Source organism: Pieris rapae, chromosome 1, assembly GCF_905147795.1.
Source record: "Pieris rapae chromosome 1, ilPieRapa1.1, whole genome shotgun sequence".
Taxonomy (NCBI): Eukaryota; Metazoa; Arthropoda; class Insecta; order Lepidoptera; family Pieridae; genus Pieris; species Pieris rapae.
Window position 1 is genome coordinate 6,830,196 of NC_059509.1, and position 18,295 is coordinate 6,848,490.

An 18,295-nucleotide genomic window follows, 5' to 3' on the forward strand; every position below is an offset into this window, starting at 1 on the left:
TACAGTTCTACCCGATCATGATTGGTAGGCTATTAGTAGTCCTATGTTAAAGAAAGGAAAACTGACAGTAGTCTCTGAGATTTGTTTATTTTAATAAACAATTTACTTAAAATCTATGTTGTATATTCTTACCTTGTTAAAGTAATTTGGTAAAATGAGAAGTTGGCTATATATGAAGCTAATTTTGTCAAGCTTTGTTTACCAGAACCACCCACACCCACAAGCAAAGCATTTCCTCTGAAACAAAGTATTTATTAAAATTTATATAAATATAAATAATATATATTCAAAATATTTATTACCGCAACTATGTTAGAACTTCTATCATACATAGATGGCCGATTTACCATTTTTTATTTATTGTCTATGGAAAATATGGCAACCTAATTTTTTATTTTCTTTAGATTTGGGAAACTTAGCAGTGCACGGTTGATAATAGTTACCTTGGAGTATTAATAATCCTGGATATAATAAAGAGATGAACCATTGCGTCGTGGAAGAATACCAAGTCCAAATGGGCTCCACGAATTTGATCATTGAACTGCTCTTGGAACTGACCAAGCTTAAACAAGACAAAGTCCCACCTAAAAATATTTACAAAGTATGAAATCCAGCTGTGGTCAACGGTTTTTATAGAGTCCATTAAAAACTAATAAGAAAATAGCCGGAACACTTCACGCGTATTAATTTACACGATTATAACGATACAGACGTCGTCAAATAAATTTCATTTAACGAACTGAAATCGACCTTATGACCGGCGTAAAAGATCGCGTAACCTAACGTCATTCGATAAGTCGACGCCCAGTGTTCCAAGCTAGCTGAAGCTTTATCAAGAGAGTGTCTTCGAAGAGAAGAGTAGCGACAAAAGGGGTTTTATTTAAAACCCCTTTTGTCGCTACTCTACCTTATTTACCTGTGTGGAGGTTAGGTTAGAGGAGGGAGATCTTATCAGTTTCAAATAGCAGTAGTATAATAACTTAAAGAAAAAACTTTTTTAACGGATTAAAGTTATGTATTATTGTTGCTGAAAAGCAACTTTAACACAAACAATCCGCGAAAATGAAGGACAAAGTGAGCAATTTCTGCAGAAACCCTAAATTTTTTCTACAGGTCCAGGTTTGTCTTCAGTCACCGTGACCACGCACGCTGTAAAAATTTGTGTTTAAATAATTATAAGTTTACAATAATACATAACTTTAATCAGTTAAAAAAGTGTTTTCTTTAAATGTGTAAAAGTTACGTTAATACAAGACAATACTAAGTATAATAACTTGTTTTAAACAGTGTGTCCTCAATTCATACTAACGTAGGTAATTCCTCGTATATCTTAGGCGCATCAGTACTGAAGTCTTCATCTTCATCCCCTGTTGGATCAATCGCTTCCCGTAGGAAGTTCACGAAGAATGTTTCTCCATCGGGAAATTCGCTTACCATGTCCGGTAACTCTTGTGCCGCTGTCCTCCAGAACATAGCGACGAACCAATCCTTGTCGTCAAATGTTGTAAACCTTGAACAATATAAACAAATTAGACTTAGAAGAAACTAATGTTATTCAAAAGGAATGGAATGGAATGGAATGGAATGGAATGGAATGGAATGGAATGGAATAGAATAGAATAGAATACAACATAGAGGTTCTACTGTACTGTATGACAGAAAAATATCGGAATAAGAAAATACTTATAAAATTATAATCAATTACTATAAATTATTAAATGTTCACCTATCTGAAATAACTCTAGTACATTCATGGAACCACAACTTTAGAGCAATTTTTATGCTGGGCAGTTCCTCCTTCTTAATAAATAGAATGCCCTCCCAGATCCGAGATAAATCTCGAAGGTTGAAGACATAGTGAAACTTTGCAGGCGTCGGCAACATTTTTACCTGAAAATAAATCCTATTAAATAAATGAAAATATATGAAAAAAATATAAGTAAACACACACTCATTTTTATTAAATATATCTTATATGACACTTGAATAAATATTTGTCTCCCTAGAATTCAAAATTCAAGTAATTTCAAAAAACTTTACCTTTGTCTGTTGCCATATAAGCCGCGTGACCGGTACCAGTCTAGGCATAAAATCAACGATTTTCTTATCAAATCTACTCTTACAGAAGTAGCCGGCGCTAATGGTCTCTGAAATGTTAAATATACTATCAAATAAGAAGTGTTGGCCTAGTGGTTTCAGTATGCGACTATTCCTGAGGTTGTACGTTAAAACCCCGGCTGTGCACCTATGGACTTTCTTACTATGTGTGCATTTAACATTTGCTTGAACAGTGATGGAAAATATCGTGAGTAAACCGGTATACCTTAGACCCAAAAAGTCGATGTTTCTTCAGGCACAGGAGGCTGATAACCTACTTGCCTATTAGATAAACAAATGATTATGACACAGATACATCAATATGAGGCCCAGACCGAAAAAAGTTTTTGTAGCGCCACTGGTTTATTCTTAGGATTATATAATAAGAAATTGTATGAGTTTTGTATAGAAGATTGAATTACCAAAAATCTTATCCATTGAGACATTACTGGGTAAAGTGCAGTTGAAAATATTGAATTGTCTTTTAAGTCTCGGTGGAATATCGTTTCGTCCACCACCTGTGAAAAGTATTAATTATATACCCACTACATATTATATTCAACCCTGAGTTCGTATCAATCCCTGGCCGCACACTAATGGTCTTTCTGTCTCATGTACGCATTTATCACTCGCTCGAATTGTGAGGAAAAACATCGTTATGCGCAAGTGAAAAGCATGTCTCAAAACTAAAAATCAACGACATGTGTTAGACACAAGGGGGATCGCCTAGATATAAAATTTACCAAAGCAACGAATGCTATATTAAGTTATATTTTGAAGATTGTTGGAAAGGTTATCTACACCCTACAATAAACACTTCCGCTCAACCGATTTTGGTAGGTTATCCTCCAACTAGAATATGAATTATTTCTACGAAGTTGCACAGCGTAGTTGAAAGTCAAAAGTCAAAATTTATTTATTCATATAGGTAACATAATGTACACTTATGAACGTCAAAAAAAAACTTAACTATAGAAACATTAGAATGCTATATCCATAAAATTATACGTAACTCTACCGGTAACCTATTACGAATTGATTTGAAAACGTACCAGGGTGAATCATTGCACCAAACATTTGAATATCAGCGATAATAAAGAAATCTCCAGGTTTATCTAATGAGTAAAAACCACGGCATTCCATCATCTGCCGTACTATTTCATTGGTGACCTAAAAGTATTTTATAAATTCCTATTATTTTGGTATGTTTTACGGTAAAAAACTGTCCTCAGAGGTTTATTACATCTTTAATTGATTATTTACATCATTATAACGTAGAAAACTTGTCCTAGAAGTACTTATACTAAATTTCTAAATAAATTCATCGGTGAATATATTTGAGTGAACTGAATTATTGATTTACAAGAGTAAGAAATACAGTACAATTAACACAGAGACTGGCACTGACCAAAACAATTAAATTATGTATACAATGAAATTTCAGTCAGAAAAGTTACGACGCGTCGTGGTCATGCCTAAACCTAATGATTGTATAGGAGAAAATAGAGAAGATAACAGAGAAGTAATAAACTTATCACAAATAACTTTGGCATCTCTGTAACAAGTGTACGAAACAGATTTGATAAATTAGTTCAATTAATATGTACAATGACAGACTAAAACAATCAAATTTTATAAGTCTAAGATTTAACATTTGGTTTTTTTAGTAGTACTCCTCCTCTAGTAGGCTTCTTTAGTAGGCCTCTTGATTTGATTATTTAATTATAAACCAAGGATTACACAGAGCAGGCAATTTATATATGTAAACATACTAGCTTCAAAGAAATACCTGATCTCCCCATTCGTTGACCACTGGCATATTAATATCGTCAACAAATACAGTCATGGCTCGTCCACCCGGTGGTCCATATGTCATACCCACCCTTTTCTCTACATACGACTCTACGATTCGCTGTAAAATATGAGACATTAATTTAAAAAAACCAATAAGTTTTTAGGCTTTCACACATATTCAAGTTTACAGTTTTCAGTGTAATGGCGGATTAGTTACCATTATGCGAACGTGGCGTTCAACAAGTAAAATTTACACGATAGCATCAAAAATACACACACATACAATAAAAATCATTAGTACAAAAGAAATTAAAGTTTTAATACACAGTTGAAATGAACATAAGCACGCCTAATATTTTATTGCAGCGGAATATTGGAAAAAGCAACTTCACGGCAAAAGTGCATTAATATGGCAAAATTTCACTCAAACACAAATAGACTCATAATAAGGAACACCAAATATGTAAATAATACCTATAATAAATTCACATTTTTATCCATTCATAAGTTGTACTAATTATTGAGTAGTCCATCAAAAACAATAGAAGCTTTAACTATAGAAGGATTAGTTAAAATATTAGATTACAATCGTATGCATGCTAAACGTGTCGGTATAAAATTGGAATACAAATGTAAAATAAATTACCTGAAACATATTAGGAGTCGTAGCAGAAGAAAAATTAATCATCTTGAAGAGTTTGACCTCATTATCATACTTCGCCATATAGCTTTTAAGCATCACAGTTTTTGCTGTACCCTGTTCCCCAATTAGTAACACAGCCTTATTTTGTTTAGCAATAGTTTCTATTAAGAATGAAATGCAAACATTATCAACATTCGGCACTAAGATCGATGCATATTCTGGCACACTATCCGACGGATATATGTAGTCTTCAACACTTTCCGACCTAAAATAAGAAAAAATCATAAACCAAATATGAAAATTATCTATCTATCTATATCTATACGAGAATTTATTGCTAATTCTCGTCCGTTCTACCTTTGGGAACTGGCATAACATGTCAATTTAGAACCATTAATTTATTGTGTATAAATGTTAAGTTATCTACACGAATAAGATATATATTGGTTAATTATTAGATATTAACTACGGAAATTCTCTTATAACAATAAAAAAAATAATGCAAAGTAAAATTTGGGCCAAACTTCAGAAATTTATACATAAACTAGCTCTGTGTATTATTGAATATTATATAAATATATAAATAAATCGTATGAACGAAAATTAATAGATACCAATGTTGCCAGACTCCAGTCTCATTAACCATATACTCAAAAGGCATGATCCACTCCTTAGATTTGGCGCCTGGCCAGTCTATCTTCACGGGCAACTTTGTCATATACTCAGCCATACGAGTTCTAGCATCTAACTCGAGAACAGCTCCCAAGGACCACATCATTGCAAATACAAACAGCCTTTCCAGGTGACGATCAGTGTGTAATTCTAATAAAAGTAAACATTGATCTCTCGCTCCCAGAAGGGAATATTGCGTATCTTAAATTAGTCGTTTATTAAGTTATACGAATTCTCTTTCTACCAACCAAATAGAAAGTAATGGGATTTGAGTTGCTTAACAATTAGCTGAACCAGTGTTAAACTCTGACGGCTATGACAAATATTTGTATTATTTTTTTTCAGATTTTCCCGTAAACATAGTAACGTAAGATTTTACTTGACAAACACCTAGTAAAGCTACTGAATTCACTAGTTGTATGCAATATTATTACTGAGAGGAGGTAAAGTCCGACCAATAACATTAAAAACCAGCTCTAGGGGCGCTAAATTAAATTCGATTATAGCAACACTCAGTATGGAAGTAAAAATTGGCTCGTCTACAAATATTTTAATATAGACTATTATAACTATCGCAAAAATAAAGTTTATGTTATCTAAATATTAATCGGATGCTCTAAGCTATTGGAACTAACTTCTTCAAATGGCATCAATTTTCCTTTCAATACTTTAAACGTATAAAATATAAATGTCATTAAAAATTAAACTATATTTCTGATGTAGAGCATATGATAAATCATCTGTAATGTAAATCCAAAACAATCTATACTCACTTCCACCTGGTATTTCTATCTGCAGTAGACCAATCAACACATCTATGCATTGCCTGAAATACAATATTAATTTTAAGTGGTTTTGAAAGAACGTTGAATCACAGATCGAATAAAAATAATAAAAAACACGTTTATTTTGGAACATAAGATTATCATGGCTTATTCCACGTCATTAAATTCGAGCCTGTTGGCATCCCTGCACATCGGCAAAGAAAAATCCGGCGTAAAAAAACAAATATAGCAAATTTATTAGAAGTAGCCTGCCCAGCGCTAGCCCCAGGGCCTTTTATCAACTAGAATATATACTTGCCTGACATAAATAGCTTCTAGTAACTTCATTTTCGCAGGCAATTTTTGTTGAACAAACAAATGAACATCATCGTAAACTTTATTGAACGCTGTGCGGAAGGCATCACTTTCTTTCGGTGATCGTTTTTTAAGCCAACCCTGAAAAATTTCCAATTATAAGTCAAATAATTTTATTGATACTGATAACTGGCATCGTCCAACTAAAAGAAAAAAGAGAGAAAAGAAGTTTAAGAATAAAATATAACATATACATGAGCTAGCACCTAGATTAGATATACTATCAAACACATACAATATAATTAAGAAAGAAAGGAAAACATTTAGTATACATAAAAAAGGATGTTTCGGTAATAAGAAAATACACTAGACCCCACGCTAAGATTCCCTGTGTCTTGGGCAGCTCCCCAGTCTCCTTTCGTCACTTTAACGACATAATTTCTACATAACACTTATAATTAAACTATTTTGTGCACAATAAGAATACTTTTGTTTCAGCATAGGAAAGGTTGATAAAATCTTGTTTATGATTGTTACTTAATGTATAATGTTATGAATTGTTAGTGAAATTTAAGAATGTGGTTAAAAATGAATCGATGGACGAGAAACTGTAATTGTTGGGTTATGTATATGTAAGTTTGCGTTATATATGATGTGGTGTGTTTTTTTTTATAGAACAGGGGGCAAACGGGCTGGAGGCTCACCTGATGTTAGGTGATACCGCCGCCCATGGACACGCTCAATGCCAGAGGGCTCGCCTTTAATAATTGATATTTGTTTTCAAAAAAGTCTGCATATTACTGTTTTGTTTGGTTAAGTTTGGTTTTATAACCGTTAATAAATTTGTTGCATTGTACAATTTTGATGTTGAGTAGCGAAAAGATTTCCGAGCGAGAAGATTTATAGGTTATATTGAAACCTACTTAATTGTTGGCCTGTGCGTAAACAGTAAGGAAACATTTTGTGACAAGTCATATTTTGTCTAGACAATTCAAACCTCAAGTATTGGTTGCCATTTAAGAACAGATGATGAGAGGAAAACCATTCCCATTCTGCTGACAGTAGCGGGTGATGCGTTATCCACATTATCTGGCTCAAACACCAGTTTACTATTTTGGGCCATTGTAATTCTGTCTCCATTCGCTAAAGTCAGCGTTTTATTGTCGTCGAGTACAGAGTTAAGATTTTCTATCCATACAGCGTCCACCGGACCATCTGAGATTAATTTTAATCAATGATATGTGACGAAACTAAGACTAGATACAGAAACTAAATTATTAAATTTTGCCTTAATTGTAATTGCGACTATACAATTATATTTCAATTATTTCTGAAGGTACTTAATAAGTCTAAATAAGTACATGAGTCCTTGTTAAATTCGCATACTTCAGAGATAACTTACTAGCAAAGAACTGTCAAGGATATTACCTAAAACAATCCATGTAGTATCCGATTTTTTTACTTTTAATGCCCTTCGCCACAAAGTAGAAAAAATGCCATCAGTCCAATCATTAGTGGCTACATCCAAACGACCAAACATTTGCGGTGCGGTTATGGCCTTAAAATTTATGTTATATTAGACACAGCTACGAGGTACGTAACTTCAATAAACACTTGTGTGTAAATAACTAGTAATGGTTCCTAAGTCAAGTCGGAAATTCTGAACATCATAATTGTTATGTTATATAATAAGTTATTAAAACGTAATAAAAAACAATTGTAAACATATTCAATCAACTTATGACTATACAGACTCTTTTCCGAGACACGGTGACTGACTCCAGCGTTTGGTGATTATTGTAATAATTAATTGACACCGATGCGATAGGTGTATTGTGCATTCTAACACATATTTCAGGGCGTAAAGTGAAGATTACTTATACTATAATATACTTTCTAGTTTACCTTTGGATTCATTCTCATTTCTTTATGAGGTTTGCCAACTTCGGTCAATGCAGCCATAAGCGTGTGAATACATGTAGTCTTTCCTGACCCAGTTGGTCCCATAGTCATCAATCCGTGTCGTACTAGGGACGTTTCATACAATTGAATAATCTTTAAATTCCAATCTGGGTGATTTACCAGACCCGTCCGATCTGTCACTAAAATTATTGCACGTTGCATCTCTCTGTAAAAGAAATAAACATTTGATGTATGTACACCTTAATACATATTGTGTTAATTTATAATATTAAGTTTGCTATGGCAGAGTTGGGAACCGCGACATAGGTCTTTTCCTTTTCCCCAAATCTAAAAAATTGCAATGGATTTACTTAAATAATTTTACTTTTTTGTATTAGATACGCTCTTTAGGTTAGATTTATTTAATTCAACATGTGCATAATGGGAGATGCTAACGAGGGATCATCGCGCGTTTGTGGCCGGTTTGTGATTCGTAAGGATGGATTGTAGATGTCGTTAGAAGCATTTTGAATGATAAGATTCTATCAGCAAATGATTAAGAAGCTCGTGTAGGAAATTAAGTAGAAAATTTATTAATAATACAGTAATATTACTTACTTATGTACAGTCTGACTAAGTTTGATTCCTGGGAAAAGATCTTCTATCAATGATACGAATAATGGCTCGTCTTCATCTACCAATTTCGAGACATTCATTTCTCTGGAAAATTGAAAATGCAATCAAATATTTTAAAAAAATATATATATATTTTTTTTTAATTCAAATAATATCAACTTACTTCAATACTCTCATCATTATATTTTCTTCAGTGCTCTCTGGATTCGCTCGTTTCTGTGACCCCATAGTTCTTAGCACAGACAAAATATTTCTTAATCCAAAGTCATAATGCACCTGTTTTGACAGTTGCTCTTCACAAAGTTTGTACAGCGTGAAGAATTTACGAGCTACAATTAAAAATAAAACACTTAAATTATTGAATTACTAGTCATGAATATAGATGATATTACAGTTTTATAATTTGTATTTATGTTTATGAATTGTTTTATTTAAAAAATACCATTTTATTTAAATTCATTTTTAGGTTTTTAGAATAATTAAAAAATTATTTACGTCTAATTATATTTTTGTTTAGCAAATTTACAACCTGAAGTTTTACTGACTCTATATTACCCAGCAAAATGTTTTCCTTGAAACCACAACTGGCTAACTTCACTCTGATAATAATCTGTCTATCAGGCACCATCATTGCGACTGAACGGAACTGAATCTTCAAATTCTCTGGCAATTCTTGTCTTCCAGCGTATCCCGGGTTCATCGTAATGATGAAAGCAAACTCTGGATTTAGACTCACTACATCCCCATCACTACAATATAATTCGCAATAAACAAATATTATAAAGTCATACTTTAATTAAAATTGCTATTTCGGTAACTCAAGATTAAAATGTACGAATGTTGAATATTCTTAAACAACCTTAATTAATTTTAAATAAAATTGATTTAGATTAATGGTAAAAAAACATTAAAATTTATGTGTCCGAATATATATTATATAGACTATAACAACGGTTTAACTAACAAAAGAGACTGAGTCTTCTTTTTTTTGAGTATCAAGGTTTCTTCAATAAAGTATACGAGTTAAGAACAGGTAAAACACATCTTAATAAATTAATTTCAATTTGAAATTATTACTAAAAAAATGATAAGGCCGACAACGCACTCGCGAGCCCTCTGGCATTGATAGTGTCCATGAGCGGCGGTATCACATAACATGAGGTGAGCCTCCTGCCCGTTTGCCCCCTGTTCTATGAAATTTTAAAGTAAAATAAAAGAATTTTACTTTATTTATGTCAGATATACCTGAAAATGAAGAACTCTCTCTTCTCACGTCTAGCAGTAAGACAGATGTAAATCTGTTGCGCTGCCACTGAGAGGACGGGAAGTTCAATTCGATTGAACTCGTCAAAGCAGCCCCATGTACCAGATTGGGCCAATCCTTTGTAAATACGGCCCAGACCTTTATGACAATGACATTTTACTGAACTATTTTAATTAAATAATTTTTTAAATGTTCATAAATATCTTAAAATATGTTGTGCAAACAAGTACTTGTCTGCAAAGTTCTTGCAGACAAGTTACACAGTTTTATCAAAAATTATAGCGGAATTATATCTCTGGTTGTATATGTATCTCGGTTTTGATTTTATTTAATTTTGAACTCTATTTTTTAAGCGCAAAATATATAATAGATGATCCGGTCATATGACTGTTTAATAATTTCTCGGTCTTAGCAACACACAAATAGACATGGAAAGACAAAAAAATAAGTGTAAATTACAATAAAATATAATTTAGTAATATCTCTTGGGATGATCTCAGATAGCATGTACTCTTCGATTATTTTATATATGGTTAGTTATAAGATTAAGGAATATAAGTTTAACTTTTTAATGTTTTTATGTAGGTATGGGAATTATTTTGGAATTCTATCGAATAATTAGTAACTGTTAAGATAGAAAAATGTATTGGAATAAATAAATTTTTATTGTACAGGCAAGTGAGGCGCTCAGCGTTATCTGACACATATCAGAAGTTTGGTTTTGAGACATGCTGGTTTCCTCACGATGGTTTCCATCTTCGTAAGCGAGCATTCGTACATGCGGAGCACAGAATAGGCTAATAATAATACTATAAAAACAGAAGGGAATATAAAAAGAGCATAATAACCTCTAAAGTCCATCTGATCAGAGCAATTGAACACAATGACCAATTTCCCGAGAGTTCTAGCCATATCTTTAGTAGTCTCAGTTTTGCCTGTACCAGCGGGACCTGCTGGAGCCCCGCCCATACTCATACCAATTGCTTGAGATAGCGTTATATAACATCGATCAGTTAATGGCGTGATTACAAGACGCTCCGTTATACCTAAGTATTCATTCTGCAAATAAAAGAATTATTGTAAACTAGGACACAAATAAATGTATAAAAAAATAACAATAAATATTTCACTTTTCATTCTTTGCCATGTCGAAACTAACTTATTGGCACAGAATTCAAATATATCAGTGAGATACGCGGGTCCCGTCGGCCAGCGGGCTCCGACATAAATATGATGACCATATTTCCGGAGTAGGTACCTAGTCGTCGCCTGGGACTGGCGGAATACGCCCTTCTTCTACGCCCTTAAGTAAATAGAGTAAAAAGGGATTTTAGGTAAAGGGAGATTTCACACTACCCTGCTGCTTCGATCGCTTGGTCGAAAGGCCAAGAACAGTCCCGATGTATAAAAAAACTTAGTACGCTGCATACTTTTCATACTTTACCTTTTAGTCTCTTTTACTTTAAGTCCTCAAACAATAAACTAATAATATCTTGGAAGGCTTTTGGTGAATTAACGTTCAATTGTTGGATACCACAACTTAGATTTAGATTTTAATTCTCTTTTTTAGTAATTAAAAAAAAAAATACTTGTAAAATTTTTCGCACACTACTTACGAATACTGAATAATAGTTTTGTAATAAATATAAAGACTGCTTATGGATTAGTCAGGTAATCGACCACGGACACAAATATGTAAAACCTAGGTGTTAGCTAATCATAACTTGTAATACTAGGAAAATTACTCTTAATACCTGATACAAGAAGTCCACATCAGTAATAGAAACAATACAATCATCGCTGTCTTCAAAGTAGTAGAATCGTGCTTGTTTCTGCCACTCGAAATCTGTTGGCGTCTTTATTCTCATTCTTACCAAGTCATCGAAAATATCCCTACGAACAAATAAAAATTAGTTTGACTCGTCTGTGGCACCATCTCTTAAAATAATGGACCGAATATGATGCGATTTTTTAAGCTAAATCTGATGTAGTCCAGATGTTTCTTACAAGAATTCTTTAAAATAGCTCTTAAAAAGAAAGGTAGTAATTTTATTAGCTCGCGCAAAATATGACACGCATATATTAACCCAACATTTGAAATACCATAACTGGGCTACTCTGATGATGAAGCTCAAAGGTAATCGGAGTTTAAATAGTTAAAACCATGTTTTTATTTGCCCTATGAATCCATGGAGTATGTGATACATTTTCGAATCAATTTCATTTATCATTTATAAAAAAGTGTTTCGCCGTGAATTCAACCCTAGAATTCCTACTTATTAGATTATTATTAATAATTCATAATGCATAGGTTATCAATTATGTAAGGCACTTTTACTGAATATACCTTTGATGAACGTGTATAGTAATCATAGTCTCCACTCTGGTTCTATCCAAAGGAACCAAGTCTGTGACAGTTTGATCAATGAGGCCGTTCAACAAATCCAAGTTCTTCTGATTGGTTAATCTCATTATAAATCTGTCCGCTTTAGCCTTTTTCAATGCATACTCAGCGTCGCTCGTCCATAAAATTTGCATTCCTAATAAACCAGCCTATATACGAAAAAATAACGTTAATATTTTTATAGTTACAAGATCAATTATAAATAAAAATTTTAAAATTTAAGTAAGTATTTTTTAAGAGATACACATTACGAAAATGTAGACAGAGAAACTCGAAAATATTTGTTATGAAATTAACACTTTCTATGTGCGCATTTAACGTGTGTGTCAGGTTTTTTACTATTAAGAACATACTTGTCCAGGGAAGTGCCAAAATCCAGATAAAAATTCAAACTCTGGGTCTCCGGCCATCGCTTGAGCGATGTTCGCGATAATGTTTCTCACTGTATCTTTCATCGTATCCAGTAAAGTATTTAGCCAGATCTATAATGTCAAGAATCACACAAATGTTTGTTCAATTAATTTCTTATCGATACCTAAAGAAACTAACATGATATTAAATCACCTATTTTCTATATATTTTTTTCAAAATTTATTATTTCAATAGTAAATAGAATACATAAATTATGAAGAAGGCAATGTGCGATCTCTTCTCTCTGTCTCTCGTAAGTAAAATAAAGAATAAATACGAAGTGCAAAAAGTGCATAATTAATTTTTAATTAAAATGTAGACTTATACAATGCCACAACTAACATCGAAAAAAAACAAAGCTTAAAAAGAATCTTATTGAAACAGAAATGTATCTAAGTATGACACTTTTTCCGAACCTTCAACTGTTCGGTAAACGTGTTTTTGTGTGATCAATATGAAAATGATTAAAAATGAAAGACATTTGAGTAAATTTACCTCGACACCACCAATACAAGAGACTGGTCGATCCAATGGAATATTTTCGCCATTGTCCGAATTCATTCCCACAATTCTGTCTTTGTCATCGAAATCAACCATGTACATAGCATCAAATATACTTAATAAGTGTGGCTAAAACAAACAAATCATTACTTATTGCTTAATAAAAATCTATTAATCGTACTACATTTTTTTCTGTGAAGGAGATTCTCGCAATCTTAACTCATTAGGACGATCAGACGAAGGAGAATATAAAGGAAATCTAATAAAACAGTAGAACGTTGAGCTTATGGAGAAAAATCGACGTACGTACCTGTATAGAGTGTGGATCTGAGGCTTGACCCAGAATCTCTAGAAGCACTGGATCCGAAACAAAGAAGAACCTTGGGAATATCAATCTCTTTGTTTCCAAATATCCAGTGAGGGACTTCTGACAAGCCTCCAACTGCTCGAATAAATGTGGTAATAACTGCTTCAGCGTATCATCTGCTACGCACGTCTCCACGCAATTGATAATATCACGAGCACGGTACATAATTTTTACGTAGGTTTTGTCAATTGTCTGAAACGACCGGAGTTATCATTGCAAATATTTTGATTAAATAGTATATTTCATTACAAGTGCGGAAAGCCTGTCATTGCAACGAGTTCCGACGAATGTCTACCCGAGCCGAGGCGCAGCCGAAGGTGAGGGTTGACAGTCGGGACAAGTTGCAATGACGGTACCGCACGTGTACTGAACGACTATTTTTAATACAGTTGCGAAAAAATAAAGCAATTTAATTAAACTATTTGCTTTTTTTCTATTCTCTCTACGGAATAAATTCGTTGCACGTATATATGTAGCGACTTATATGTTTCCGGTAAATTCTTCTCCGAAGCATTTTGTGCAATTATACTGCGTTCGGGTGGTATTCATTCAAATAAAATATCGTCGAAATTACTCATTTTGTGCAACAAATAACTCAACTCGAAAGAACATTTTTGGAAAATGGCGCCAACCGCAAAGAATATGAGCAAAGCTTGTTTTTTCTTTTCTTCACCCATTCTGGGTAGGCAAAGGGAACTTGGCCCATACAGCCAATTCTTCAGTAGACTATTTTTATTGAAAGAAAACCAAATCTAACTCATTGAGTCCAATCATTAAATCTGATATTTAAACAAATAGTAGCTTCTTTTTAAAATATTTGCATGAATCATAAAAACTTCTGTGATTTTTTTTAGTAAAAACTTCATGGTTAGTTTTTTCTTTTTAATATTTTTTTTATTGATATGAAATATAATAAACCTAACCTAACTTATTGAATCCAATTATTAGTAAACTTTTTAAAAATACGTATTTGCATATATTATAAAATTCTTTTTAATATTTTTTTAATAGATATGAAATGAAAAGAAACCTAATCGAACTTATTGAATCCAATTATTATAATATTTAGAAATCATATATCATAAAAACTTCTATGAATCTTTTTAATAAAACCTTCGTGGTTGGTTTTTTTCTTTTTAATACACATTGTTTTGACAGTTGGCAAAGAAAACGCACGAGTGCGGGAATGGCAAAGAAAAAGCACGAGTGTGTAATAGCCCACTTTCCGAACGCTATACCTCCCTGCAATATGCCACTTTTTGAGCAACTGTATTAAAAAGAAATTATCGCACGTATACAACCAAATTTTGAAAAAAGAATTTTAAAGATCTGAAACAATTTTTGTTTAGTTCTAGTAATAAAGATGTGATAAACGTGTTCTTGTTAAAGTATTTTGCTGTTAAATATTTTCCTACATAAACGACAATGTGAAAAGTAAATTGGCACATCTTAAACTAACTCCAAATCTCTTGGCTTCAGCAGGCAATTGCTTAGCGATATCACCGCCAACGAATACAGCTTCTAAGTACATCCACAAGTTTTGCACTTGAAGCCACTTCTCCAAAATCTCTGTTGTTCCAACTAATTTGTTGATCCAGAGCAAAATATCTTTTTTAAAGGGTGCATTGTACCTACAGTAACAATTTCATTATAATAACTTGATTAATGTTTTCTTTTTAACAGATTAGTTTCGGGTATAGAAAGAATATTGTTCTTGAATAAGAGTGGCTTAATTCATGAAATCCCAGAACTTATATATACATATCTCGAAATGGTTATCTACCGAATAATTTCAAACGAAATATTAAAGTATATTATTTGCGTTTCAATTACATATATTTATTTTGCATGGTAAACATTAATACATTGGTAATTGTAATACCTGTTTGAGGCTAAAGAATTCAGAATCATCAAAGAGTCTTCTAGCATTGTTATTATATCCAACGTTTCTTGGGGTTTTATCAACAACTCTCCTCTATTCTTGAACGGCGCGAATGACAGATCAATGACCGCCCAGTCCGCAATTATTTGTTTCAACTTAGCCTCTATGTCTTTCTCTTTTACCGCACTTATGCAAATGTCCTAATGGTGTGAATCATTTGAGACTACATATTTTCATATTTGTAAAAAATTCTATGTTCACCGTCATAGAGTTATTCACAAATAAACAATTCCAATTCAATTATTTGATTATAACCATTCGATTTCGAAGACACAGAAAATCCATGTTCTTATAAAAAAATGATTAGACTGATAGTGAAAAAGGATTTTGTGTCTAATCTAGAATCTAAAACCTAGGTGCAATTATTGCAACATATTTTATATTTTTTATAGCTATTATGTATGTATTCGTAGCTATTTTTATTTATTAGCACTTTGTTGCATTGATAGTACATATACAATCAAAAAGAATAAATTATTAAGGTAACGGGCGGCCTTAGCGTTAACAAGCAATCACGTCAAGGCAATCCTAGTTAAAAAGAAAATAAATATGCGTTTCGTATCATTGTGATTGGTTCAACACATCTATAGTTAATTCCCTGATACGCGGCACGTTTGACATATAGAAATGGAACGTTTTTTATATATACAAAAATGTGCTCTCAAATATCTCAATTTTAAATGAAAATAATTACTTCGACATCCTCCTTGTTTTGCAATAATGGCGCTTCCATAACATTCGCCAAAGTAAATGTGTCAGACTCCACATCTAGTACGCAATCTAAAAACAAACAAACATTAACGATACAATTTCTAGAATAATTCCTTTCTAAAACTACAAATTTAGAAATTAAAACAAGAGAAAATTGTATAATAAATTACTGACGTCGTTATATAAATGAAGTGAAAGTGAGTTAAATTGGCGTATTTTTGGTGCATACATTTGAAAGGAAATCCGAATTCTTTCCAAAATTATTAAGTAAAGTAATATACGATAAAAACGTACTCATTAATTTCTCCAATCTCCTCCAGTGCCGATCCTTCATAGACTTGTCAGCCATGAGCTCTAATAGCGGACAGGTTTCATTGAAATCGTCAATTTTTTTCTTTAATTCAATAAACGCAGGCCAGTCTTTCATAGCCTTCGGCAACTTACGGCATCTATTTTATTCAACAAGCATATATGTATAGGCGAGTATGAGTACTTCGTGAATTAGCAAATAAACGCACATGGCGTTGGACTTTGTAACAGTTACAGTTCCTGGGTTCGATTTTTAGCAACAACTTTTTGTTGTGGTACATATAGAGTTTGTCTTTAATTAGCCCCTTGCTCCTTCACTTGAACTCAAGCATACAATTAAAATGTACTATTATAATTATGGTAAAAAATCTTTGAATTATAATTTCCAACAAAATATTTAATGTATTGATAAATATGGCACAAACCGATTAATATATATGTTTTTATATTATATTTCTGTGGTCATAGATCAAACAATGATAAGTACATTTTTGCTCAGTATGACTTCATAATATATCGAGTGTTTTATATTTTAATAGAGCCTACATCATTTTTTAATAATTTAATTGCATTGCATTGCATTTATCACATTCTAAGGCCACAGATTTTTATTATTACCTTATATCAAAGTCGGCCAACTGAGAAACGATTTGTTCAATCTGAATCTCCACCCAAGGTGTTTCGAAATATCCATCTATTGAGTTCATAACAGCAAGATATAAACTGTATCTGTAATTGCATACAAAATAATATAATGTGGAACAGGGAGGAACTTTTTAATTAAAAAAAACTTGATTGCTTAAAAGAAATATTTTGCATTAATAGAAAATTCCGAAACCTGTAGTTTTATAAGTTGTTTATATTAGTTGTGTGTTTCTATAGTTTTATACCTTACTATGATATAGTGTGAAACGGAAACCCAATGTTATCTTAGCCATAATAAGAAAAAAACACCCCATATATAATGCAAGTATGGTTAAGATAAAAACTTAAAACCTAACTCAAGACTTAGAGTTTAGTGAAAAACAACTTACAATTTACTAAGTAGATTAAATTCTTTTTTCTTCTGATGCAGGATGGGATAATCTTTAACTTCCATTCCAAATAATTTCTCACCATTTGAATACATTTCGAATCGTCTCCAAAGTTCGTCGAATCTCGATTGGAACATGATTACCCTGAAAATATTAAGGTATTTCAGTAAGTTTTAATAAAACATGTATTGCTATAGAAATAATTATATGATCAATATTACTTGGAACAACTTCAACTTCAAAGATAAAAAATTTACCTAAAAATATCAGTAAAATGAAATGAAAATCTATATTAAAATAAAAAAAAACAGTTGTATTCCACATCATTAACATTTACCTATCACTGGCTTCTCTAGCGGAAAGTCCGGGCGTCATGGGCCCAAAGGCGTCATAGTCTGCGTCAAACTTAAGAACGTCTTCATAGAATGTAGCCACGCCCTCCGTTAACTCTTTCTGCAGTGGACCTTGCATATCAACTATACGTTGTTGAACTTGTTGGGACTGCAAACAAAATAATATTCTTCGGCTC

General features: G+C 32.5%; 1 protein-coding gene across 1 annotated transcript in view; it reads right to left on the reverse strand.

The window, feature by feature from the left end:
- The window catches only part of LOC110995795 (dynein axonemal heavy chain 8), a 52,327-nt gene that overhangs the window by 20,598 nt on the left and 13,434 nt on the right, over positions 1–18,295 (reverse strand). The window contains exons 29-60 of the mRNA XM_045628394.1: positions 18,104–18,267; positions 17,767–17,910; positions 17,351–17,461; positions 16,718–16,872; positions 16,407–16,492; positions 15,653–15,852; positions 15,230–15,401; positions 13,714–13,962; positions 13,398–13,532; positions 12,845–12,973; positions 12,435–12,640; positions 11,842–11,980; positions 10,936–11,146; positions 10,069–10,225; positions 9,379–9,572; positions 8,987–9,152; positions 8,806–8,907; positions 8,191–8,413; positions 7,714–7,843; positions 7,283–7,500; positions 6,290–6,426; positions 5,980–6,032; positions 5,149–5,356; positions 4,538–4,799; positions 3,887–4,009; positions 3,150–3,267; positions 2,520–2,615; positions 2,041–2,147; positions 1,727–1,890; positions 1,310–1,510; positions 444–584; positions 133–237 (exon numbers count right to left, since the gene is read on the reverse strand). Coding sequence (XP_045484350.1) covers positions 133–237; positions 444–584; positions 1,310–1,510; positions 1,727–1,890; positions 2,041–2,147; positions 2,520–2,615; positions 3,150–3,267; positions 3,887–4,009; positions 4,538–4,799; positions 5,149–5,356; positions 5,980–6,032; positions 6,290–6,426; positions 7,283–7,500; positions 7,714–7,843; positions 8,191–8,413; positions 8,806–8,907; positions 8,987–9,152; positions 9,379–9,572; positions 10,069–10,225; positions 10,936–11,146; positions 11,842–11,980; positions 12,435–12,640; positions 12,845–12,973; positions 13,398–13,532; positions 13,714–13,962; positions 15,230–15,401; positions 15,653–15,852; positions 16,407–16,492; positions 16,718–16,872; positions 17,351–17,461; positions 17,767–17,910; positions 18,104–18,267 — 5,006 coding nt within the window. The remainder of the gene's footprint in view (positions 1–132; positions 238–443; positions 585–1,309; positions 1,511–1,726; positions 1,891–2,040; positions 2,148–2,519; positions 2,616–3,149; positions 3,268–3,886; positions 4,010–4,537; positions 4,800–5,148; positions 5,357–5,979; positions 6,033–6,289; positions 6,427–7,282; positions 7,501–7,713; positions 7,844–8,190; positions 8,414–8,805; positions 8,908–8,986; positions 9,153–9,378; positions 9,573–10,068; positions 10,226–10,935; positions 11,147–11,841; positions 11,981–12,434; positions 12,641–12,844; positions 12,974–13,397; positions 13,533–13,713; positions 13,963–15,229; positions 15,402–15,652; positions 15,853–16,406; positions 16,493–16,717; positions 16,873–17,350; positions 17,462–17,766; positions 17,911–18,103; positions 18,268–18,295) is intronic.